At 44.2% G+C, this 24151-nt stretch overlaps 2 protein-coding genes across 2 annotated transcripts in view; one reads left to right on the top strand and one right to left on the bottom strand.

Annotated features, from left to right (window-relative positions):
* Positions 1-38: 38 nt before the first annotated feature.
* Ccrl2 (C-C motif chemokine receptor like 2) lies at positions 39-5217 on the bottom strand. Its single transcript, XM_090323572.1, has 2 exons — positions 4947-5217; positions 39-1638 (listed from the first exon to the last, which is right to left on the bottom strand). The coding sequence occupies exon 2, from the start codon at positions 1607-1609 to the stop codon at positions 542-544; it is 1068 nt and encodes a 355-aa protein (XP_090179698.1). The 5' UTR covers positions 1610-1638; positions 4947-5217; the 3' UTR covers positions 39-541.
* Positions 5218-11889: 6672 nt separating this feature from the next.
* Topaz1 (testis and ovary specific TOPAZ 1) overlaps positions 11890-24151 on the top strand; it is a 31076-nt gene continuing 18814 nt past the window's right edge. Inside the window, exons 1-6 of the mRNA XM_090323200.1 lie at positions 11890-12221; positions 13162-15613; positions 18214-18275; positions 19215-19339; positions 20288-20352; positions 22206-22345. Coding sequence (XP_090179326.1) covers positions 11900-12221; positions 13162-15613; positions 18214-18275; positions 19215-19339; positions 20288-20352; positions 22206-22345 — 3166 coding nt within the window. The 5' untranslated portion in view covers positions 11890-11899. The remainder of the gene's footprint in view (positions 12222-13161; positions 15614-18213; positions 18276-19214; positions 19340-20287; positions 20353-22205; positions 22346-24151) is intronic.

Below are 24151 nucleotides of genomic sequence, written 5' to 3'. Positions count from 1 at the left end.
TCCTGCTGTCACTTGCAAAGAAATAAAAAATAAGAATGATCGCTGGATGTCTGTCCTTATGAAGCTTATTTTATTGTGGAGTGTGTGTTCCCACCTCCCATTCACATAAAACCACACAAAGAGAGAGCAGATACCATACCCACGTTTATCTGTCCCACCTTTGACAAAAGCTCTCATTCATATACATATGTATATATACAAAATACGTACGTATATATTCATATACATATATACATATATATGTACATGTATATGTGTATGTGTGTGTGTGTGTATGTGTGTGTGTTTGTGTGTGTGTGTGTGTGTGTGTGTCCTGGGGTTTGAACTTGGGGCCTGGGTGCTGTCCCTGAACTCTTCAGCTCTCGGCTAGTGCCCTACCCTTTGAGCCACAGCACCACTTTCAGTTTTCTGATGGTTCATTGGAAATAAGAGTCTCACGATCTTTAGTACCCAGGCTGGCTTTGAACCTTGATCCTCAGATCTCAGCCTCCTGAGTAGCTAGGATGACAGGCATGAGCCATCACACCCAGCTAACTTTCAGTTATATTTGAGTGGTATGGTCCCGGTACTGTCTTGAGGAACTGGAGGCAGCCATGTTTTGATTCCCGGATTCCAGGGTGTAACTGTCACAGCTGGAATTCAGCTTGCAGGCATGGCTCCTAAACCCTATGTTCATAAGCAAGGAAAAGATTGCACTGACGCCACAGTGGGTGATAGCAGTGATTCTGGTGACCTGGATACCAGTTTCCAGCTTTTGTCTTTTCTCACAATCCTGCAGCCCGGCAGCTAGAGGTTGCAGAGCAGACAGAAGCATGACATTGTAGGGAGTCCACAAGAGAAGGAAAATGAACATTAAGATGAAAAGCAGCCGGGAAAGATCACTTTTCCAGGCCCCACAGGTTAACGTGCGCCTAATCCGTATGCCACAAAAGAGCCAAACCATCAGTGGGAAAACCAAAGTGAAAATGTTCATCTTCAAAGTCAGGAAATAGTTCCAGGAGGCGTCAGCGGCTGGTGGAAAAAAGGGAGTTCGATACCAATCACATGTGAATCGGTGACTCTCCAGAGGCGGCGTATAAAAGGCAAATTCAGGCAAATTTAGCACAATTGCCAATCCCCAAGCTAGGATACTGGTAATCAATTTACCAGCCCTGGTTTCCAGGCCTGGTGACAGCCACGCCACATGGGAAAATGCCTGATATTGTTGCAGGAGTAACAGGATTATGAAAAAGATTTTGCCGTACAGAGCCACAGAGTGACAGCCGGTGAGAATTTTACACATGAGCTCTTTCCCGTGGGTCGGATGTGAGATCAGATGAGCCCAGATGGGCAGGGGGAGTAAGAAGCAGAAATTAGATATGGCGAAATGTAGAAAATAGATGGGCCCCAGATGTTGGAATGCTTTATATTTCACCAGGAGAAACGCAATAAAGATATTGTCCAGGAGACCCACTGCGCATATGCTGGAGAAAATCCAGGTGGTTTGCTGGGCTGTAAGGATGCTGGTGGGGTACGTGTCACATGACCCTGCGTGGACAGTCTCATTGTCCATCTCATCCTGAATGAGGACATCATACTCGTCTTCCGGTGCCACAGTGTAATCTGCCATCTTCAGACTTCCCCAGGGAGAAGTGACAGCTGTATTATCCCAGAGGAGAAACAAGGAAAAAGATGGGTTTGATCCAGGAGCTCATTGTCCCATCATCCTACTTACTCAGGAAGTTGAGATCAGAGGTTGGTGGTTCAAAGCCAACCTGGGCAGGAAAGTCCCTGAGACGCTTATCTCCCATTAACGATCAAAAACAAGTACCAACAGTAAAAGCTGGAAGGGGAATTGTAGCTCAAGTGGTAGAGTGCCAGCCTGGAGCACAAAAGCTCAGGGACAGTTGCCCAGGCCTTGAGCTCAAGCTCCAGAAAAGAACCAGCAAAGAGAAAAAAAAAAAAAAAGAGGGCCTGGACTTTGGCCTAGTGGTAGAGTGCTTGCCTAGCATGAAGACCGATTCAATTGCTCGGTACCATATACATAGAAAAAGCCAGAAGTGGTGCTGTGGCTCAAGTGGCAGAGCTCTAGCCTTGAGAAAACCCAAGGACAGTGCTCAGGCCCTGAGCTCAAGTCTCCAAGACTGGCAAAAAAAAAAAAAGAAAAAGAAAAAGAGGGGTCAGGAATTTGGCTTAGTGGTTAAAGTGCTTGCCTAGCATGCACGAAGACCCGGGTTCGATTCCTTGGTACCACATATAGAGAAAAAGCTGGAAGTGGTGCTGAGGCTCAAGTGGTAGAGCTCTAGCCTTGAGAAAGTCCAAGGACAGTGCTCAGGCCCTGAGCTCAAGCCCAGGACTGGCAAAAAAAGAAAGAAAGAAAGAAAGAAAGAAAGAAAGAAAGAAAGAAAGAAAGAAAGAAAGAAAGAGTTGGGGGCAGTGGCTCTCACCTGTAATCCTAGCTACTCAGGAGGCTGAGATCTGAGGATCAAGGTTCAAAGCCAGCCAGGGCACAAAAGGACCTGAAATTCTTATCTCCAATTAACCTCTAGAAAATGGGAAGTGGGGCTTGGCTCATGGGTAAGGCAGTAGCCTTGAGCTGAAGAGCTCAGGGACAGTGTCCAGGTCAAGTTCAAGGCCCATGACCCACAAAAAAAAAAAAAAAAAAAAAAAAGGAAGAAAAGAAACAGAATTGGATTCTCAGGGTCACATTTTCCCTTTACTAAAGCTCAGTTTCTTAGCAATGATAATATTATTATACAATAGCCTATTATTTATATTATTTTATAAATAATATATTAATAACTATTATACCATTTAATAATAAATATTATATTATTTATTATAATATACTATTATAGAATCCTATATTATATATTTATTATGTAATAATATAATATATACTATATAAACTAATATATAGCAATTATATATTATATATGATAATATATAAACCTATAATATAACTGTATAATCTATAATAATATTGTAACTATATAATTTACAATTATTATAGATTATATTATTATATAATCTACAATTATTATATATTATAGTTATAATTAATTATAATATAAGCACACAATTTAGCTTATAATATTGTATAATGTTATAGAATTATATATTATATACAGTTTATATATTATATACCATATTCTATATTGTATAATTATGGGGCCAATAGTATGGCCTAATGATAGAGTGCTCACCTAGCATGCGTGAAGCTCTGAGTTCCATTCCTCAGTACCACATACACAGAAAAGGCCAGAAGTGGTACTGTGACTCAAACTCAAAGACAGTAGCCAAGCCCCAAGTTCAAGCCCCAGGATTGGCAAAATACATATATAATTGCATAATAATTACAATAAATAATAGAATACACCATATATATGATTATGTGGTATACTAATAATTTAATAATAATAATAATAGCATTATATTTTTGTGCCAGTACTTCACAGCAAGGAAGGACTCTGTCTTTTAAACTCTTGCATTCAAGGCTGGCTCAACCATTTGTGTCACAGCTCCACTTCTGGCTTTTTGGTGACATATTGGAGATAAGAATCTCATGGATTTTTTTTTCCTGCCCAAGCTGACTTTGAACTGTGATCCTCAGATCTCAGCTTCCTGAGTAGCTAGGATTTCAGGTGTGAGCCACTGATGGCCTAACTTTTTATTTACTTATTTATTTTGTCAGTCCTGGGCCTGGAACTCAGGGTCTGAGCACTGTCCTTGGGCTTTCTCAAGGCTAGAATTCTACCAGTGGAGCCACAGCACCACTACGGACTTTTTTCTTTTCTTTCTTTTTTCTTTTTTTTTGTGGGTCATGGGGGCTTGAACTCTGGCCTGGGTGCTGTCCCTGAGCTCTTCAGCTCAAGGCTACCACCCTACCCCTTGAGCCACAGCCCTACTTCCCGTTTTCTAGGGATTAATTGGAGATAAGAGTCACATTCTTTAGTGCCGGGGCTGGCTTTGAACCTTGATCCTCAGATTTCAGCCTCCTGAGTAACTAGGATTGCAGGCGTGAGCCACCGTGCCCAGCTACTACCAACTTTTTTCTATGTATGTAGTACTGAGGAATAGAACCCCCATCTTTGTGCATGCTAGGCAAGCATTCTACCACTAGGACAAACTCCTGGTTCATGTTTTATTTCTTGATGGTACTAAGATTTGAACTAGGGACCTTGTGCTTGCCTAGAAAAATGCTCTGTCACTTGAGCCATATCCCCATCTTCTCTGATGCCTAATTGTAACCAGAATAGAGCTGCTGCATCTTAGAAGCCTGAAAATAAACCTTTTCCCCCCTTTTGTATATTTGTGTGTGCTGTGTGTGTGTCTCCCAGTACGGATGCTTGAACTCAGGACACTGCTCCTTAGTTTTTTCCCCCAAGGCTAGTGCCCTGTCACTTAAGCCCACACCTCCACTTCTGGCTTTTTGCTGGCTAATTACAAATAAGAATCTCAAAGGACTTTCTTGCCCCTGGATTGCTCTGGAACCTCTATCCTCGGACCTCAACCTCCTGAGTAGCTGGGATTGCAGATATAAGCTACCAGTACTGCCTCCTTCTCCCTACCACCAGGCACACACCCCTATCGGAAAATAAACATTACTTGAACAGGTGCTACTTCCCCAGAGAAGAGTGACTTCACATTATGTCACAGGCAGTAAAGAAGGGGTGACAAGGTCTCCCCCTTAATTCTCACCCTGGGAACACGGGTCTAGTGAAACATTCCATCAGACAGAACCCAGAAGATCACAGTCTCCATTAAACTAATAATAATAATAATAATGTCTACAAGTTTAACAAGTCGTCTCACCCTCCGATCAGGTGTCCGGTGTCTGGCAAGTTCCTCTCCTCTTCAAGGTCAGTAAGTAAATGTTTGCTAAAATGAAACCAACCAGGAAAAACAGACAGATAGACGCAGACAGACTGACAGACAATCCCCACGGAAGCCCAAAGCTGACTCACCACTGGAAAGCTGAACCCAGACTGTTGGCTCAACTATCCGAGAGCATGTAGGAACCTAGCACGAGACTGGGGGGAGTTCCCCCAAGATTTCCCAGTGCCTCTGCTTTCCTGGGGGTGACAGGATCTCAGCCACCCACTCTCCCATCCCCCAGTGGAGTCTTTTTTTTTTTTTAAGCCTCTGAGACCAACTGAGAAGTTCCTTGCCCCTCCCCTTTTCTGCCTGGACACCCCGCCTAGGATTTCCCTTGTGGTTTGTGGGGACAGTGTCCCTCCCTCCTGACTCTCTCCCCCCCCCCCCGTAGATAAGGGGGTGTTCAGTCACTGCTGCTGGGAAAGATAGGAGGGGAGGGGAGTGACGTCAGGTGTTGACATACAGCCAGTCTGCTCTGCCATCTGAGACCAAGCATTCAAGATGAATGCCTCCCAGCTCTGATCCCCCTCCCCCCACACACCTCCGCCCAGTTTTGGCCAAAGCTCACTTCCTGAATTAGGATAGGCCCCAGGAGCTTGCTTGATGACCGGTAGGTAGAGACTGGTGTAAAATGGGGTTTTGTGTGTGTGTGTGTGTGTGTGTGTGTGTGCCAGTCCTGGGTTTTGAACTCAGGGCCTCTGTGCTTTCTAACTTTCTTTTCTTGGGTGGGGGATACTTTATTAGAGATTAGAGTTTCGTGAGCTTTCCTGGCTTGGTTGGAATTAATGATTCTCAGATCTCAGCCTCCTGAGTAGCTAGGATAACGCGTTGAGCCACCACACCTGGCTATTGCAGGGTCTTGAGAGCCAGTGGGCGTTCTGGTTGAGAAGTGGGGTCCCCCATGGGTCCCCACTTTGGTGGGAAACTGGTAGAGGAAACAGGGCTGACAATTTGTGGGAGTAACTGTGTCCTGGTTTGGAGGCCTGACTAAGTTAGAAGAGCGCTAGGCAGTGAGGGGAAGCCTCGGGTATGGAGGTCAAGACTTGGTCTCAAGGCCGGGAGCGTGGCCTAGTGGTAGAGTGCTTGCCTCGTGTGCATGAAGTTCTGGGTTCGATTTCCTGGTACCACATATTCAGAAAAGCCAGAAGTGGTGCTGAGGCTCAAGTGGTAGAGCTCTAGCCTTGAGAAAGCTCAAGGACAGTGCCCAGGCCCTGAGTTCAAGGCCCAGGATTGGCAAAAATAATAAATAAATAAGTAAATAAATATAATACAATACCTGGTCTGAGACAAAAAAGGGAAGAAGGAAGGAGAAGAAGAAAGGAAGGAAGAAAGGAGAAAAGGAAGGAAGGAAGGAAGGAAGGAAGGAAGGAAGGAAGGAAGGAAGGAAGGAAGGAAAAGAGGCTGGGCACTGGTGGGCCCTACCTGTTATCCTAGCTATTCAGGAGGCTGAGATCTGAGGATCACGGTTCGAAACCAGGCCGGCAGGAAAGTCCATGAGACTCATCTCCAGTGAAACACTCAAAAAACAGAAGTGAGGGGCCAGGAGTTTGGCCTAGTGGTAGAGTGTTTGCCTAGCATGCACAAAGACCTGGGTTCCATTCCTGGGTACCACATACATAGAAAAAAAAGGCAGAAGTGGTGCTGTGGTACAGCTCTAGCCTTGAGAAAAGTCCAAGGATAGTGCTCAGGCCCGAGTTCAAGCCCTACAACTGGCAAAAACAAAACAAAAAACAGAAGTGGTGCTGTGACCCAAGTGGTAGAGTACCTATCCTTGAGGAAAACCCAAGGACAGTGCTCAGGCCTTGAGCACAAAACAAGCAAACAAACAGAAAACAAATAAACAAAAAAATCCAGAAGTGCAGCTGTGGCTCAAAGTGGTAGAACACTAGCGTTGAGCTAAAAGAGTTTAGGGACAGCACCTAGGACCTGAGTTCAAGTCCCATGAGCAAAAACAAAAGCTGGAAATGGAGGTGTGGCTCGAGTGGCAGAGCGCCAGTCAGCTTTAAATGATAAAAGCAAATTTATATACATGAAGCCCTGAATTCATCAAGCCCCAGTATTGGCATAAAGATCAAATAAATATTTTTTTTAATAATAAAAAAGGGGACTACGAAGAGAAAAGTAAACAGACAACCACATGATCGGGCAAAAAAAAGAAACGTGGGCTGGGGTGGGGATGGAGAAGTTACTTGGGAACCAGGCCCGTGGCAGGTTCCCAGAACATTCTCTTCTCTTGGTATGGGAGCAGGGGCTTTCGGGAGTGAGGAGGGGTCATTAAGTCCTGAGAAGTCCTGTCTGCCTGGTGACACAGCCTGAGGTGACAGTTGGCAGTGGCTCTTCTCCTGAGGTCTCTCTCCCTCCCACAGCTGGTGACATGGAGTCATGGCAGGACACGAGCGTGGTAAGTGTGAGTGGGTGGGTGTGACTGCACTGTTGCATAGTCCAGGCCAGGAAGAGGTCGTGGAAGTCACACGGGACACACGTTACCAGGCAGACATATTGGGTTCTGTATTTCACAGAATTACATGAATGTAAACTTTCCCCAAAGGGAGATGGGGAGAAAAGAAAGGAAGAGCTACTGCTCTGTAAATCCAGGACCAACCTAAGTTTCCACTTACTGTATGACTTTGTTTTGCTTTGATTTCCAGCAGTTTTTTTTTTCTTTCTTTTTTGCCAGTCTGGGTCTTGAACTCAGGCTGAGCACTGTCCTTGGGCTTTTTTTTTTTTTTTTTTGCTAGTCCTGGGCTTGAGCTCAGGGCCTGAGCACTGTCCTTGGACTTTCTCAAGGTTAGAGCTCTACCACTTGAGCCTCAGCACCATTTCCGGCTTTTTTTTCTATGTATGTGGTATCGAGGAATCGAACCCGGGTCTTCGTGCATGCTAGGCGAGCACTTTAACCACTAGGCCAAACTCCCGGCCCCTGTCCTTGGGCTTTCTCAAGGCTAGAGCTCTACCACTTGAGCCACATGACCACTTCTGGCTCTTTGTATATGGAACCAAGGAACCGAACCCAAGGCTTTTGTGCATGCTAGGCAAGCACTCTACCAAAGGCTATATTACCAGCCCATTACCAGCATTTTATCTATCCATCTGGAGCTGGAGTTTGAACTCAGAGCCTGGGCACTGTGGTGCTCTACTACTTTGAGCCACAGCACCACTTCTGGTTTTCTGATGGTTCATGAGAAATGAGAGTCTCAAAGACTTTCCTGACCAGGCTGGCTTTGAACTGGGATCCTCAGATCTCAGTCTCCTGAGTAACTAGGATGACAGGCGTGAGCCACCAGTGGCCAGCTAAGGAGTAGTAACGTAAAATACAAAGTCTTCATGTTGCAAGGAGCAATTTAACTTTTAAAAAACATCTAATACTCCTTTTTCTCCACCCGGCTGTCTTGTCAGCTACTTTCGGTTGGGAACCCTCTCATACCTAAGGCAGGAAGATGGTAGCAGCCAAGAAGACGAAAAAGTCTCTAGAGTCGATCAACTCTAGATTCCAACTTGTTATAAAAAGAGAAAAGTATGGGCTAGGGTACAAGCAGATTCTGAAGATGATCAGACAGGGCAAAGGGAAATTAGTCATTCTCACCAACAATTGCCCAGCCTTGAGGAAATCTGAAATAGAATACTGCGCTATGTTGGCCAAAAGTGGTGTCCTTCACTACAGTTGGCAATAATATTGAACTGGGCACCGCATACGGGAAATACTAGAGGTGATTCTGGATCGTGCCAGAACAAACTGGACAAAAGTAAACAGTGCATAATTTTTCTTTAATAAAACTTGCCAGAGCTGGCTTAAAAACAAACAAAAAATATCTTACAAAACAGGCCAGGATTGTGGCCTGGTGGCCTAGCATGCATGAAGACCAGGGTTCAATTCCTCAGTACCACATTCATAGAAAAGTCAGAAGTAGTGCTGTGGCTCAAGTGGTAGAGTATTAGCCTTGAGAAAGCCCAAGGACAGTGTCCAGGCCTTGAGTTCAAGCCCCAAGACTGGCCAAAAAAGAACAACAACAACAACAACAATATATATATATATATATATATATATATATACACATGTATATCTAACAGAAAAAAAAACCCACTAAAAAACCCAAACCTTTCCCCCTCACTCTTTCAAACTAAGGACAAGAATTATCTATTTTTTTTTCCAGTTCTGGGGCATGAACTCAGGGCCTGAGCACTGTCCTCAGGTTTTCTCAAGGTTAGAGCTCTACTACTTGAACCACAGCACCATTTCTGGCTTTTTTTTTTCAATGCATGTGTTACTGAGGAATCGAACCCAGGATTTGGTGAATGCTAGAGGGAAGTGCTCTACCACTAGACCATGTTCCCAGCCCTAGCAGGGCTTTTTAAAAGCAATATGCTGGTGGCTCAGACCTGTCATCCTAGCTACTCAGGAATCTGTGGTCTGAGGATCGTGGTTCAAAGTCAGCCCGGGCAGGAAAGCCCATGAGACTCCAATTAAACATCCAGAACACTGGAAGTGGTGCTGTGGCTCAAGTGGCAGAACAATTGCCTTGAGCTGAAGAGCTTAGGGACAGCGACCAGGCCCAGAGTTCAAGCCCCACAGCCGACAAAATAAAAATAAACCAAAAAAAAATTGCAAACATATTTTCCAAGAATTTGTAGCTTTCAATGTATAAGCACAGCTAAACAGGGCTGAGTGGGTTAGTACACGCTTATAATCTTAGCACCAGAGAGGCTGAGATAGGAGGATTATGAGTTCTAGGCCAGCCCGGGGCTACATAAAGAGAGATCTTGTCACATTCTTGAAGTGTGTGTGTGTGCAGCTGTGCATGCCTTTGAAATACCCAATACCACACAATTTTCAACAACCTTCGGGGCCAGAGAAAGGTCATTTCCTTTACCCATTTTCTGCTGACAGCTACAATGTTCTAGTTTCGAATTCACAATATGAGAAAAATCACATCACCCCCACATCCAAATCCCCCAGTGACTCTCCTTTGTCTTTGCTTTTTCTTGGTGTTGGTCCTAGGCCTTAAACTCAGAGGACCTGGACGTTATCCCTGAGATTTTTTTTTTTCTTTTTGCCAGTCCTGGGGCTTGAACTCAGGGCCTCAGCACTGTCCTTGGGCTTTATCAAGGCTTAGAGCTCTAACACTTGAGTCATAGCTCCACTTCTGGCTTTTTCTATGCATGTGGTACCAGGGAACTGAACCTGGGTCTTCATGCATGTTAGGCAAGCACTCTACCATTAGGCCACTCTCACAGCCCCAACTCAAGGATAGTGCTCTACCATTTGAACCACAGTTTCACTTCTGGCTTTTTGGTGATCAACTGGAGATAAGAATCTTCCAGACTTTTGGCTTCAAAGCATGATCCTCAGATCTCAGCCTCCTGTGCAGCTGGGAATCGTAAACCACCAGCAATCTGTCTAGTAAATTCCTTTTCCTTTCTTCCTTCCTTTCTTTCTTCTTTTTTTTGCCAGTTTGGGGCTTGAACTCTGGGCCTGATCTCTATCCTTGAGGTTTTGTGGTCAATGTTAGCATTTGACCACTTGAGCCAGAGCTCTACGTTTAGCTTTTTGTGGTTAATTGGAAACAAGAGTCACACAGGTTTTCCTACCAACATGTGGCTTTTTGTCTTCCAAAGCGATGTGCTACCTCTGGGGCTACAGGTCTTTGTGACAAGAGTCCACCTGCAGCTGCCAGCTTGCCAGTTGATTTCCAGGATCTCTGAAATTGTGGCATCTCTGTATCTCCTTGATTGAATTCCTGTTCAACAGACAGTAGGGTGTGTGTTGGGAGGGGTGGCGGGCTGATGATATCTGGCTTAAAAGATTCATTTGATGATGAAAACTTAAGTGATACTGACATAGCTTCCCAACTCCAGCAGGGGAAACCACCTGGAGAGGAAAAGCGAGCTAAGCAGTGTCTCTAGGATATCTGGCTGAACATATTGAGGAGCAGTAGCTAAGTTAAATGTAACTAGACTGAATCCATCTTGATAGAACAGCCTCCATCCTGCAGAAGTCAAGTCTGAAAAATCCCCTGTTTCTTCTCAGAACTGTAAAATGCTCCATCAGTTGTTTACTCAGACAGCTAGCAAGGACATTCAAAGGTAATCTCTAGGACTGCAGCTGTGTTCCACAGCTAGCAAGGACACCTAAAACTAAAGTTCTGTGGGAAGCCATAACATCAGCACAGATAAGAAACTGTGAAATGTCTCTGTGTAAAAGGTAACTAAAACATGAGGCTGTGAAAGTGAAAACTAAAACTTGTTTATTCTGTACTATAAAAGCTGTGCTAATTCTGTACTCAGGGCCTCTAAGCGTCGCCAGTTTCTAAGGTGCAGAGGACTAAGCTCGAGCTTGCTAATAAACGGCTCTTGGTTGCTTGCATTGGTCTTGGGACTCTGGTGGTCTTTTGGGGGGATTGGGAACTTTGGGCACAACATTATCAGGAAGGAAAATTGGAAAGCAACCCGAGGAACCCAGCTAACCAACCCAGGTAACTCACACCTGTAATCCCAGTAGTTCCTCAAGGAGTCTGAGATCTGAGGATGGCAGTTCAAAGCCAGGTCGGACAGGAACGTCCATGAGGCTCTTCTCTAAGGTTAACCAGCCAAAATGAAAAGCAAAAAAACAAACAAACAAATGTGGAGGTGGAAATCAATGGGGAGGAGCGCTGGACCTTGAGTGAAAAAGCCAAGGCAAGAGCTCAAAGCCCTGAGTTCAAGCCCCAATCCTGGCTCATCCACACACATACCACACACACCAAGGCACACCAGCGGGGAGAAGGTGCCAGGAAGCTTCTAGAAGCTGTGGCGTAGTGCTACTCACTCACGACAAGCCCATGGAGGGTTCGCACAGCCAAGGCCTCCTCCCAGGAAGGCGCTGGCCCAGGAGATCTCGCACATGGTGGTAGGCCTTCCGGTGTAGGGCGGGACTTCCGGTGACGCCCTCCCGGGCGGGCCGGCCGCCAGCCCCACTTCCGCTTCCGGCGGTGGGCGTGGCCGCGGCGGCGGAAGCAGGTTGGGTGCTGTGCGGAGCGCACCTGCGGGCCCGTGGAGAGCCCCGCGGATGCGGCCGCTGCCACCTCCGGGCCCCGCCGCCGCCCCTGGGCGTGAAGGGGAGGCCCGAGGTGCGAAGAAGCGCGGTGGTAGCCGGAGGCTGGCTTCGGGGCCTGGCGGTGGTGGTGGTGGCGGCGGCGGTGCGGTGGGCAGCCGCAGCCCCGAGGCCCGGGCACGCGAGTGGAGCAAAGCCAGGAGGAAGATGGGGGCCTGGACCTGTGCGGGTGAGGAGGTGGACCGGGAGCACCGCCAGCCCGGTGAGGAGGGGCCCGGGGGCCTGCCCGACTCCGGAGGAGGAGGAGGCCTGCAGGATGCGGAGCCTGGAAGACACGGTAGGGGAGGGGGCGGGGAAGGCAAGGCCTCAGACCTCCCCGTCTCCCCCCTTCTTCCTCCCCCTGCTCCCCCTCCCCCTTATCCCTCCCCCTTATCCCTCCCCCTCCTCCCCCTCCCCTCTTCCTCCTCTCCCCCTCTTCCTCCCCTCTCCCTTCCCCTCCCTCTTCTCCCCCTCTTCCCCCTCCTCCTCCTCCTCCACCACCTCCAGTATGCATGGAGAATTCAGTGCACCTGTTGGATTAGGAGGCAGGGTGGACAGGATTTTCGATTCCCTAAAAACCGCTCTTTTCATTTGGGACTCATCAGGTATGACGAGGCACTCCTGTAATCACAGCGCTTGAGAAGCAGAGGCAGGAAGCCAGCCTGAGCCAGTCAGCTCTGAGACTCCTCTCTCCCCCTTCCTTCCTCCCTCCCCTCTCTCCCTCCCCCCTCCTCTTCCCTTCCCTTCCTCTTTTGCTTCTCCATTTCCCCCCCCCCTCCACGCTCCCCATCTTCTCCTCCTTTCTTTCCCCTCCCCCTTTCTCCCCCTCCCCCTTCCTCTCCCTTCCCTCCCTTGATTTCCCCCCCTGACATTCTGACCTTCCTCTCTCTCCTCCTTTTACTGCTACCTCCTCACCTTTTCTAGCTTCCTCCCTCTTTTTTCTTTTTTTTTACTCCCCTAAGTAATTCGTACTAGTCCATTTCAACTAGTGTGAAATGATGGTGGCACTAAGGATTTTTTCAGCTCCTTTTTTTTCCCTGAATTTCTATAGGTGGTTTTTTTTGGGGGGGGAGGATTCCTTCATCCTTCATGATATCTTTTACTTCAAATGATGTCTTCTTTTTCACTAAGGGAAAATAAAAACAGATGTCTTCATGATTTTTTTTTTCTCTAAATTTTAAATGATTTGTTGTTTTCCTCCCTCAAATAAAATGATTTCTGGTGTATTTTGTTGTTTGATTCAGCCAAGGGAAAAGCAAAAGTTACTGAAGCCTCAAGTGATGATCCACAGACAGGAGTAGAGCTGGTCAAAAAAGAACCATTATTAACCAGTTCTGAATCTTCACAAACAGTGGAGTGCAGTGAATTGGAAGGTATGACTATCTTCGAGCCTGTGGCTAAGGATGGTTTAATAGAAGGTATTAAAAGAAAGATTCGAATTAAAAAAAATAAAAGTTTAGAAAACCCACCTCTTACAATACCTGAAAATGAGTCCACAGAAAATATGAAGGTTGGATTCCAGGATGATCTGTACATGAATACTGCAAAAAATTCTTGTAACAGCTTGTCACCAGGAATAGAAAATAGTTCTGTTTTAAAGCTACATGATTTTAATAGTTTCTCCCATCACAATGGAGATGACCTTACACATAAATGTGACAATGGATATGTACATGTAGCAAAAAATTCCTCCAAGTTAAAGAAAGAAAATCTTAGGAGTCTTACAGAAAAGAATGATGCAGATTGTATTCCTAAACTCTCACACATGGCAGAGAATCTCACAGGGGTTAATAAGTTATTGCTTGAAGAAAACGATTTGTACCAAAGTAAAAATAATGGCTTACTTTCCTGCCATCAAAGTGAAAAAAATAAACATGCCACAGAGGAGAGTAATGTTGGGAAAAGACCCCGGAAAAAGATGAAATTGTCCGAAAAAGAACAGACAGCTCTTGACACAAATATCTGTAAGGTGTATAACAAGTCTGAGTTGGTCTTACAAGAAAATCTCAATATGGAGAGGAAAGAAGCAGAAATCACCGAATTGAAAAAGGCTTCTTGCAAAGTTTTGAAGAAAATAAACCATAACACACACTCTGTAGGAGGTCATACACTAAATCTCCCAGAAACAGGAGAAAAAAAACCCAAAAGTCCCAGACATCCCATAACTGTTGTATTTCAGGGAACCCTTGAACCCCTTTCTTCAAAAGAAGAAAAGCACGTGTCAGATTCCTTAGGTAGTAAAAAAATGGAGGCAGAAGCATGTTTTAAGTCAGGGACAAGCTCCACAGTGAAATTACCTACTGACTACCATCGAACTGAAAAGAGACCTTCCTGGGATGATAAGAGATCTGACACCGAAGAATCAAAGACAAGCTGTCAACGAACTGTCCCCATGGCTGGCAGAAGAATTTGGCCTTATTATTCTTGTGCCAGAACGTCTGCCTATTGTTGGAAAACAGCTTCTTTCCCAGAACTGGATAGTTCCCTTTCTGAGTTTGTGGAGAGTGGTAGGCAAAATAATTCCCTTACACACCACCCAAACCAGACTCCTTCCACCAACTCCAAAGGATTGGTAGAAAGTTCTTCCATAGAAAACAGCACAGAGCCCTCCAGTAAAGGAAAGTCAGATACTCCTTTAAATTGCTTGGCTTGGGCTCCATCAGTAGAAGCTTCTCTGACAGTTATCAAGGACCCTGTGATTGCTGATAAAAAGATCAAGTCAGAGGAACCAAGTGGCAGAAATGGGTCAGAGGTGGTTTCTAGCACAACCGAAGACCCTCAGGTAACTAATGGGACTCAGAGTTCCACAGGAAGCAAGAAAAAGGAGAGAGGAAATTTAACAAAATCGACTGTGACTTGCCCTTCCCAAGAGAGCCAGGAAAGTAGTCATTCTACCAGCAAAAGCTTTCATAGAAAAGCCTGCCTTGCCAAACAGACACTGGTGATTCCAGATCTGGTGAAAATCCTAAACACAGGACGGCTGAGCAATTTTAAAATTCCTTTACTAAAGAATAAGAGAGGAAAAAGAAAAGAGGTTAGTGCCAAGACTTCAGAGAGAGAGGCTTACAGTCCCCTTGAACTACTGGAAAATCTGCCTGGGTCAGAGCCAAGACTGAATAGGAGTAAAGAAAATGTCTCCACAGTAACTTCAGGACCTCCATGTTTGAGCACACCAACAAGCCTGGCTCCAGGACCAGCTTGCCCTAACTTGTTCTACAATAAGAATTCTTGTAGTATTCCTCCAAATTTCCCAAAGAAAGGGGATAATCACAAACCATCTAAGCACATCTCGGAAGCAGGCAGTATTGTTCCTTCTAAGGAGCCAGTTTCTCTCACAATGGAAAAGAACACCTTTTCTTGTGATCCTGGGTGTAGAGAGGCTAGTTCGTTCTGCTCTAAGAAACAAGTGACCTTCGAGCCAATGGCCACCACAGTTAGTGGTAGGAAAATGACCAAGAGCATTTCAGACAAAGTGGGCTTTCCGGATATTTTGAAAGCGTACGAAGACGATGTCCTCTTAATTGATGTCATTCAAGATGATCCAGATCTGTTTGGAGTCTCCAATGAAGGAGATCTCTCATTTGCTTCCGAGGTCCCCAAAATAAGCCAGGAATCCAAAATTGCTGAAGAACACCAGTCATCAGACACCAAGCACGTGGAAATTCCAGAGAGAAAACCAAGTGATCCGAGGTAGGTGTGTCTTTTGGAGGAGATTGTTGAGGTTTCAGAATCACTCTGTAACTTTTAAGTTCAGAATCACTCAGGGCCAGGAGTGTGGCCTAGTGGTAGAGTGCTTGCCTAGTATGTACAAAGCCCTGGGATTAATTCCTCAGTACCATGTACACAGAAAAAGCTACAAGCAGTGCTGTGGTTTGAGTGTTAGCCTTGAGAAAGCTCAAGGACACTGCCCAAGCCCTGAGTTCTAGTCCCAGGACTGGGGAAAAAAAAAAAAACAAAAAAAAACCCCACTCATTTACCTAGCTATTATTAAAGCTCTTATTTTTAATCTAATTATTTATTACATGTGCTTATAATAGCAAGTACATTACTGAAGCCAGAAATATGCCAGGCACAGTGGCTCACACCTCTAATCCTAGCTACTCAGGAGGCTGAGATCTGAGGATTATGGTCGAAAGTCAGTCTGGGAACTAAAGTCCACTCTTATCTCCAACATACCACCAGAAAACCAGAAATGGCACTATGGCTCAAGGGGTAGAGCGATAGCCTTGAGCTGAAGAGCTCAGGGACAATGCCTAGGCCCAGAGTTCAAGTTCCAGGACTGATAAAAACCAACAGCAACAAAAAGGATATAGACATACATATGGATACATATTTATATACATATACGTGTGTATATAATAGAGAAAAATAGCATTAAAAATCCAGATAACTTGTAGAATGGCCTTTAAAATTAGACTACTGCTTGGCACTGGTGGCTTATGCCTGTAATCCTTGCTACTCAGGAGACTGAGATCTGAGGATTGAGGTTCAAATCCAGGCCAGCACTAAAGTCCATGAGACTCTTACTTCCAGTAAACCACCAGAAAAATTGGAATTGGCACTGTGGCTCAAGTGGTAGAGCACTAGCCTTGAGGTTTAAAAGCTCAGAGACAGCACCCCGGCCCAGCATTAAAGCCCCACAATGGGATAGGGTGGAATGGGGGAGTTGAGACTACTTTTTTCAAATGTTACTTGGGATTGTTGTCATATGTTCATTATTATAAACATGCTGATAAACTTTTAGCCAAGTTACAAAGCTTATTACTATGTATTTTAACCCATTTTCTTTCTTTTTTCTTTTTTCTTTTTGTCAGTTGTGGGGCTCAAACTTAAGGCCTGGGCACTGCCCCTCAGTGAAAGTGATTATTTTAAATGTTCATTTTACCCCTTCCCCCTTAGGACTACTTTGCCAAACATAACTTTAATGGAGCCAAGTAGTAACGATCTTGCTTAGGAATTTAATCTATTCTGGTTGGTATGAAATTCATTTAATATCCCATTTTGCTCAACTTCTATAATTCTTCAAGCTTTTATTTATATTTCCAAGTTATAATTCTCAAACATCTTATAAGCAGACTTCAAAAGAAAAAAAATGAAACTTCCCACTAAGATTAAGTGGTACATGATTTAAGTTTATGCTTAGAGCTTTTCCTCAGATTTTGTGTGTGTGTACTAAATGCAAAAATAAGAACTACATTTTCAGCTGAGGTAGGTGGTAATGTGCCTATATTAAGATGTGAAAAAGGAAAACATCAAAAGGTCATTTTTTCCAGGGTCAAACTTCAGTACTGGAGTCTGGCATTCTTCATGAGTTTTTTTGTTTTTTGGTTTTTTGTGGGTCATGGAGCTTGAACTCTGCCTGGGCGTTGTCCCTGAGCAAGAGCTCAAGGCTACCACCCTATCCTGAGCCAAGCCCCACTTCCCATTTACTAGAGGTTCATTGGAGATAAGAGTCTAAGGTCCTTTTGTGCTGGGCTGGCTTTGAACCTTGATCCTCAGATCTCAGCCTCCTGAGTAGCTAGGAATACAAGCGTGAGCCACAAGTGACCTACTTAACACCTCACTTTCTAATTTACCACCCCCTCCATGATGAGGTCAGATTATGAATTCATCAGTGGATTCATTCATTCATTAAATCTGAGCTATCATGCTCCAATCACCTCTCAGTGATTGGCTGTAGCAGCTGAGGACCAATTCTTCCAAACCTGAGCCTTTTTTAGCCAGACGCTTTTCTTTTTCTTTCTTTTTTTTTTTTTTTGCCAGTCCTGGGCTTGGTTTCAGGGCCTGAGCACTGTTTCTCAAGGCTAGAGCTCTACCACTTGAGCCTCAGCACCACTTCCGGCTTTTTTCTATGTATGTAGTACCGAGGAATCGAACCCTGGTTTTTGTGCATGCTAGGCCAAACTCCTGGTCCTGGCCAGAAGCTTTCTATCAAACCATAAGATAATCTATTACAGATGAGCCTATGAAGCTGGGCATTGCCGTGGCTCACATCTGTAATCCTAGCTACTCAGGAGGCTGAGATCTGAGGGTCACGGTTCAAAGCCAGCCCTGGTAGGAAAGTCAGAGAGACTCTTCTCTCCAGTGAAGCACCAGAAATCTGGAAGTGGCACTGTGGCTCAAAGTGGTAGAGCACTAGTCTTGAGCTCAAGGACAGCGCCCAGGCCCAGAGTTCAAGCCCCACCACTGACCAAAAACACGTTAAAAAGCCAGTGCTGTATAGGATTTAAAGAGAAGTAGATTGTTTTCAGAGTCTGTTGCAATGTTGAGCTGTGTTTGCTTCCTGACAGAGAACTGCCTGTTTTGGACTCTGCATTAAGGAAGTCAGAGACCTGTGTCACTTTGCCAAAAGGTAAAAATGAATATGTATCAAATATGTAAATCTTTATAGAATTCTAATGTGAACATTAATTTTGCCTTAACTTTCAAGTTTATTTATTTCTTTCTTTGCCAATCCTGGGCTTGAGCTCGGGGTCTGAGCACTGTCCTTGGGCTTTCTCAAGACTAGAGCTCTACCACTTGAGCCTCAGCACCACTTCCGGCTTTTCTATATATGTGGTACCGAGGAATCGAACCCGGGTCTTCATGCATGCTAATGCTAGACTAGCCCTCTTCTTGTTCTTGTTCTTCTTCTTTTTTTAACGTGTGAGTGTTAATCCTTTGGCTTAACTTCAGGGCCTGAGTGTTGTCTCTAAACTTTTGTGCTCAAGGCTAGCCAGCACCCTGCCACTTGAGCCATAGCTCCACTTCTGGTTTTTGTTTGTTTTGCTAGTCCTGGGCTTACGCTCAGGGCCTGGGCACTGTCCTTGGATTTTCTCAAGGGTAGAACTCTACCACTTAAGCCTCAGCACCACTTGCGGCTTTTTTCTATGTGTATAGTACTGAGGAATCGAACCCGGGTCTTCGTGCATGCTAGGCAAGCACTTTAACCACTGGGCCAAATTTCTGGCCCCTCACACTTCTTGCTTTTTTGATGGCTAATTGAAAGTAAGAGTCTTAGAGACATTCCTGCCTGAGCTAGCAGGCTTTGAACTGCGATACTCAGATCTCAGCCCTCTTGAGTAGCTAAGATTATAGGTGAGTGAACCAGTCGCCCAGTTCTTTTCGTACCTCATAGTAGCATTATTTTGTTACTGAAGAGGGAAATACGTACGTAATTCCCTGGAATCTGCTTCATATTTGTCACATTAGACCCGAGGGTCTTGTTAGCCTAGGGGTTCGAAGTCATCTTTTAGAAAAGTCTTGAATAACTTGCTTACTTTGCGTAAAGATTCTCTAGTTGTCTTTTCAGCAAATGAGATAAACTGTGACTCCAGAGAGACACACGTTTCTGTGGACACGCCTCATGAAGCTGTTGAAAATGACAAACTGGGAGACCTCAGTGAACAAATAAAAGGTTCAGACATGGATGAAAAGGTACGAGGAAATCATGTGCATTTTCTTCTTTTTTTCTCTCTCTTTTTTCTTTCTTTGCCAGTCAGTCTTGGGGCTTGAACTCAGGGTCTGGGCACTGTCCTTGAACTTTCTCAAGGCCAGGGCTCTGCCAGTTGAGCCACAGCACCACTTCTGGCTTTTTTTGTGCATATAATACCAAGGAATCAAACCCAGGGCTTTGAACATGCTAGATAAGCACTCTTACCACTAGGCCACACTCTTAGCCCCATTTCCTTATTTTTTTAAGTCTTAAATAGTAGTACTCTGGTTTCTCTTCAGATGGTATAAATCTTTTGCCTTTTAAATAATAGTGCTGTAATTCATCATCTGTGCAGTGCTGTCAGGTGGGATCCATGGCTACTTATTATTGAACAGAAAAATCATATCACTCTGGCCAGGGAATGTGTCTCTTGACATTTTGCATAAACAGAGTTTCTCTAATATGGGAGAAACAGAATGTACTGTGTGATTATTTCCTTAGCAGCCTCATATTCTATAAGCCTCTGTAAATGTTTCTAAAGAAAATGTGCATTTTTCATTAAACATGAAATACCCAATACTATTTGATCTTGCCTGACATTTTACTATTTTTTTTTTTGCCAGTCCTGGGCCTTGAACTTGGGGCCTGGGCTTTCTCAAGTCTAGAGTCTTTCACAAGGCTGGAGCCACAGCACCATTTCCAGCTTTTTACTATATATGTGGTACCAAGGAATCGAACCTGGGTCTTCATTGCATGCTAGGCAAGCACTCTACCACTAGGCCAAACTCCCAGCCCCAGTCATAAAAAGTTTTAAGTCATTTGCCATATAGAGTAGAATTATTTTTAGAATTGGCCATAATCTGGTGACTTTCTAATAAATTGGGTTAATGTCATAATTTAATATATGATACAGAGACATTCACTTCTACCTAATGGAAATCTCTTCACAGTGCAGAGTTTTAGAAGATTCAAAGTTTAAAGAAGAAAAAGAAAACGACCACGAAGTTTGCAAAAGGTCAGTAGCATTTCTAAACATATTGCTTTAGAATAGTCACTTATGGAACTTGTATTTTGAGAGATTTTTTTTGTATCAGTATACATTATACCATAAGCCTTAATTTAGAGAATAATTTAATTGATGTGTCAGATTCTACACAGATGTAATGAGTATAGTATAAGCTGCTTTAAAGCCACCAGTGAGTTTATTTTCTTGTTTTGTTGTTATAGTAAAGATATATAGAGGGATTATAGTGACATAAGTCAGATAATGCACAATGACCCCCTTCACTCAGTCTCAGTTTTTCCCTCCTGTCCCCACCCACAATTTGTATATCTCACATTCCCCATAGTGTTTAGAGTACTAATGTTGCATTTGTTTACCCTTTATCCTTCTATTTCATGGCTTTTCTTACCTTCACAAAGACATACAAACCAACAAACAGAACAAAAAGGAAAAAAACAAAAACAGCAAAGGAGAAAAAACTCTTACTTCCATTTCCTGGAGTTCATGTCAATAAATGTTGTTGTTGTTGTTGTTGTTGTTATTATTATTACTATTATTGTAGGTTGTGGGACTTGAACTCTAGGCCTGGGCGCTGTCCCTGAGCTCTTCAGCTCAAGGCTACCGCCCTACCCCTACCACAGCACCACTTCCGGTTTTCTGGTTGTTCATTGCAGATAAGAGACTCATGGACTTACTGCCCAGGCTGGCTTTGAATTGTGATTCTCAGATCTCAGCCTTCTGAGTAGCTAGGATTACAGGCATAAGCCACCGTGCCCGGCTTCAATAAATATTATTTTGTATGATCAGATACAGGTAGCTTTGTGCCTTTGTCTTTCTCTCCTAAGAATATCCTTCTTTGGTCTCAGTATGTGTGAATGCTTAGAGATCTGTATTTTATTTATTTATTATTATTATTTTTTTTGTAGGTCATGGGGCTTGCACCCAGCCTGGGTGCTGTCCCTGAGCTCTTCAGACCAAGGCTACCATCCTATCCCTTGAGCCAAGCCCCACTTGCCCTTTTCTAGAGGTTAATTGGAGATAAGAAGCTCAGGTCCTTTTGTGCCTGGGCTAGCTTTGAATCTTGATCCTCAGATCTCAGCCCCCCGAGTAGCTACGATTACAGACGTGAGCCACTGCGCCTGGCGAGGCCTGTATTTTAGATCTAACCGCCAATATGTTTTTGTTTTTTTTGCCAGTCCTGGACTTGAACTCAGGGCCTCAGCAGTATCCTTGGGTTTTCTCAAGGCTAGAACTCTACCACTTGAGCCACTGTACCACTTCTGGCTTTTTCTATGTATGTGGTATCGAGGAATGGAAGCCGGGTCTTTGTGTATCCTAGGCAAGCACTCTACCACTAGGCCACACTCTCAGCCTGGCCAGTAAGTTTCTTGAACCATTAAAATGGTTTTGTTGGGGAAAGAATAGTGAAAAATGAAATAAAAAGAATGTCTTTGCTGGACATGGGAGCTCACGCCTGCAATCGTAGCTACTCAGGAGACTGAGTGGCTTCCATGCCCCAACTGGCTTTGAACCCTGATCTTCAGATCTCAGCTTCTTGAGTAGCTAGGATGACAGGCGTGAGCCTGTTTCGTTTTTGTTTTTTACTTTTGGTTTTTATTTAACCAATTGATACTTTAAAATAATAATCTTGAAAATTTAAACTCTTGATTTTTTTTTTCCTTTTTGAAAAAAAATTTTATTGTAATTAACAAAAGGGTTACATTATATTCGCCAGATAGAAGGTACATTACTTCACAAACAGTGATATCCCTTCTCATGTTTTTGTCCCCATTTCCGTCCTCCCTCTTTTTTTGTTTGTTTGGTTTTTTTTGTTGTTGTTGTTTTTTCTGTCTTCTGTCATATAGCAAAGATTCTAGAAATGGAGACGTGGTGATGGCTGAAAGTCAGTTAGCACTTGTGGGCCCGCGGCCTCTGTGTTTACCAGTGCTGCCTCTGACTCCTCCTGGGTTCCCTGAGGATAAAGTTCCAAAGCTCTGGATGAATGGTAATGCTTTTCTTTTTCTCATTCTTTCAGGGGTGGGGCTTGAACTCAGGGCCTGGGTGCTGTCTCTAAGCTTTTGTGCTGAAGGCTAGTGCTCTACCGCTTTGAGCCACAGTGCCATTTCCAGTTTTCTGATGGCTCATTGGAGATAAGAGTCTCATGGACTTTCCTGCCCCTGGCTGGCTTTGAAACACAATCCTCCTATCTCAGCCTCCTGAAGCAGCTAGAATGACAGGTGTGAGCTCCTTGTGCCTATCCATGAGACATAACAAAAAAGCTGTAAGTGGGGCCGGGAGTTTGGCCTAGTGGTAGAGTGCTTGCCTAGCATGCATGAAGACCCAGGTTCGATTCCTCGGTACCACATACATAGAAAAAAGCCGGAAGTGGTGCTGAGGCTCAAGTGGTAGAGCTCTAGCCTTGAGAAAGTCCAAGGACAGTGCTCAGGCCCTGATCTCAAGCCCAGGACTGGCCAAAAAAAAAAAAAGCTGTAAGTGCAGGTATGGTTTATGTGGTTAGAGCATTAATCTTGAGCAGTAAAAAGCTAAAAGGATAGTACCCAGGCCCCAAGTTCAAGCCTCAATACTGGAAAATAATAACAATAGTAAAGATAAAATAAGTGTGGATTATGTTAAAATTAGAAGGTTTGTTTAACTTAGTACTTTTAGTGGTACCGTTTCTGGAATAACTGTGACATATATTACAGGAAATACATAAAATAGTTCTGTCTTAAGTGGGTATATCTGTGTTTTCAAGATTTGTATTGAGAAGGTTTTTGTTTTTTGTTTTGTTTTGTTTTGCCAGTCCTGTGGCTTGAATTCTTTCTCAAGGCCAGTGCTCTACCACTTGAGCCACAGCACTACTTCTAGCCTTTTCAGTATATGTGTTACCGAGGAATTGAACCCAGGGCTTCATGCATGCGAGGCGAGCACTCTGCCACTAGGCCACACTCTCAGGCCTTATCCCCCTTTTTAAATGTAGATAATCCTAATGCTTTGAGCAAAATGGGTTTATATATCATCCACCTAACTTTTTTTTCTTCATCCATCCTGGGACTTGATTGAACTCAGGGACTGGGCACTGTCCCTGAACCTCTTTTTTTCTCAAGGCTAGCACTCTACCACTTGAGCCATATTGGGGTTTTCTGGTAATTCATTGGAGATAAGCCTCATGGATTTTTCTGCCCAGGCTAGCTTTGAACCTTGATCCTCAGATCCCAGCCTCCTGAGTAGCTGGGATTACAGGCGTGAGCCACTGGCAGTACTTAGCTTCTTCTGTGATACATACTGCTGGCTATTAGGGGCTTTGGCTATAAGACCACGTTGGTCACATGGTTAACTGTAAGATTAAAGCCTTACAGTTTTCATAAGGCCAGTAACTATGAAACTGCACAACAGCACATCAGCTGATTGCAGATAATATCTGGATGCTTCTGTGGTTAATTGAGACAAGAGGGTGGCCTAGAGTGCTTGCCTAGCATACATGAAGCCTTGGGTTTGATTCCTTAGTACCACATACATAGAAAAAGCCAGAAGTGGTGCTGTGGCTCAAGTGGCAGAGAGCTAGCCTTGAGCAAAAAGTGTCCAAGGACAGTGCCCAGGCCCTGAGTTCAAGCCCCAGGACTGGCAGATAATAATAAATGCAGTTTTTCATATTATCTTTAGAAAACTTTTTAGTAGCCTGGCTCTCCTTTTTTTTTTTATTTGAACTGAGTCCCATTTAAGGATTAACTGATCTAAACTGTGTTAATGAATTCAGGTTGCCATAGCAAAATACCAGAGGCTGGGGAATATACACAAGAAAGGTTCATTT

The sequence above is a fragment of the Megascapheus bottae genome, chromosome 32 (genome assembly GCF_031878675.1).
Source record: "Megascapheus bottae isolate mThoBot1 chromosome 32, mThoBot2.hap1, whole genome shotgun sequence".
NCBI classification, from domain to species: Eukaryota; Metazoa; Chordata; class Mammalia; order Rodentia; family Geomyidae; genus Megascapheus; species Megascapheus bottae.
The sequence above is the reverse complement of the archived record's forward strand: the minus strand, read 5'-3'. Positions and strand labels throughout refer to the sequence as shown.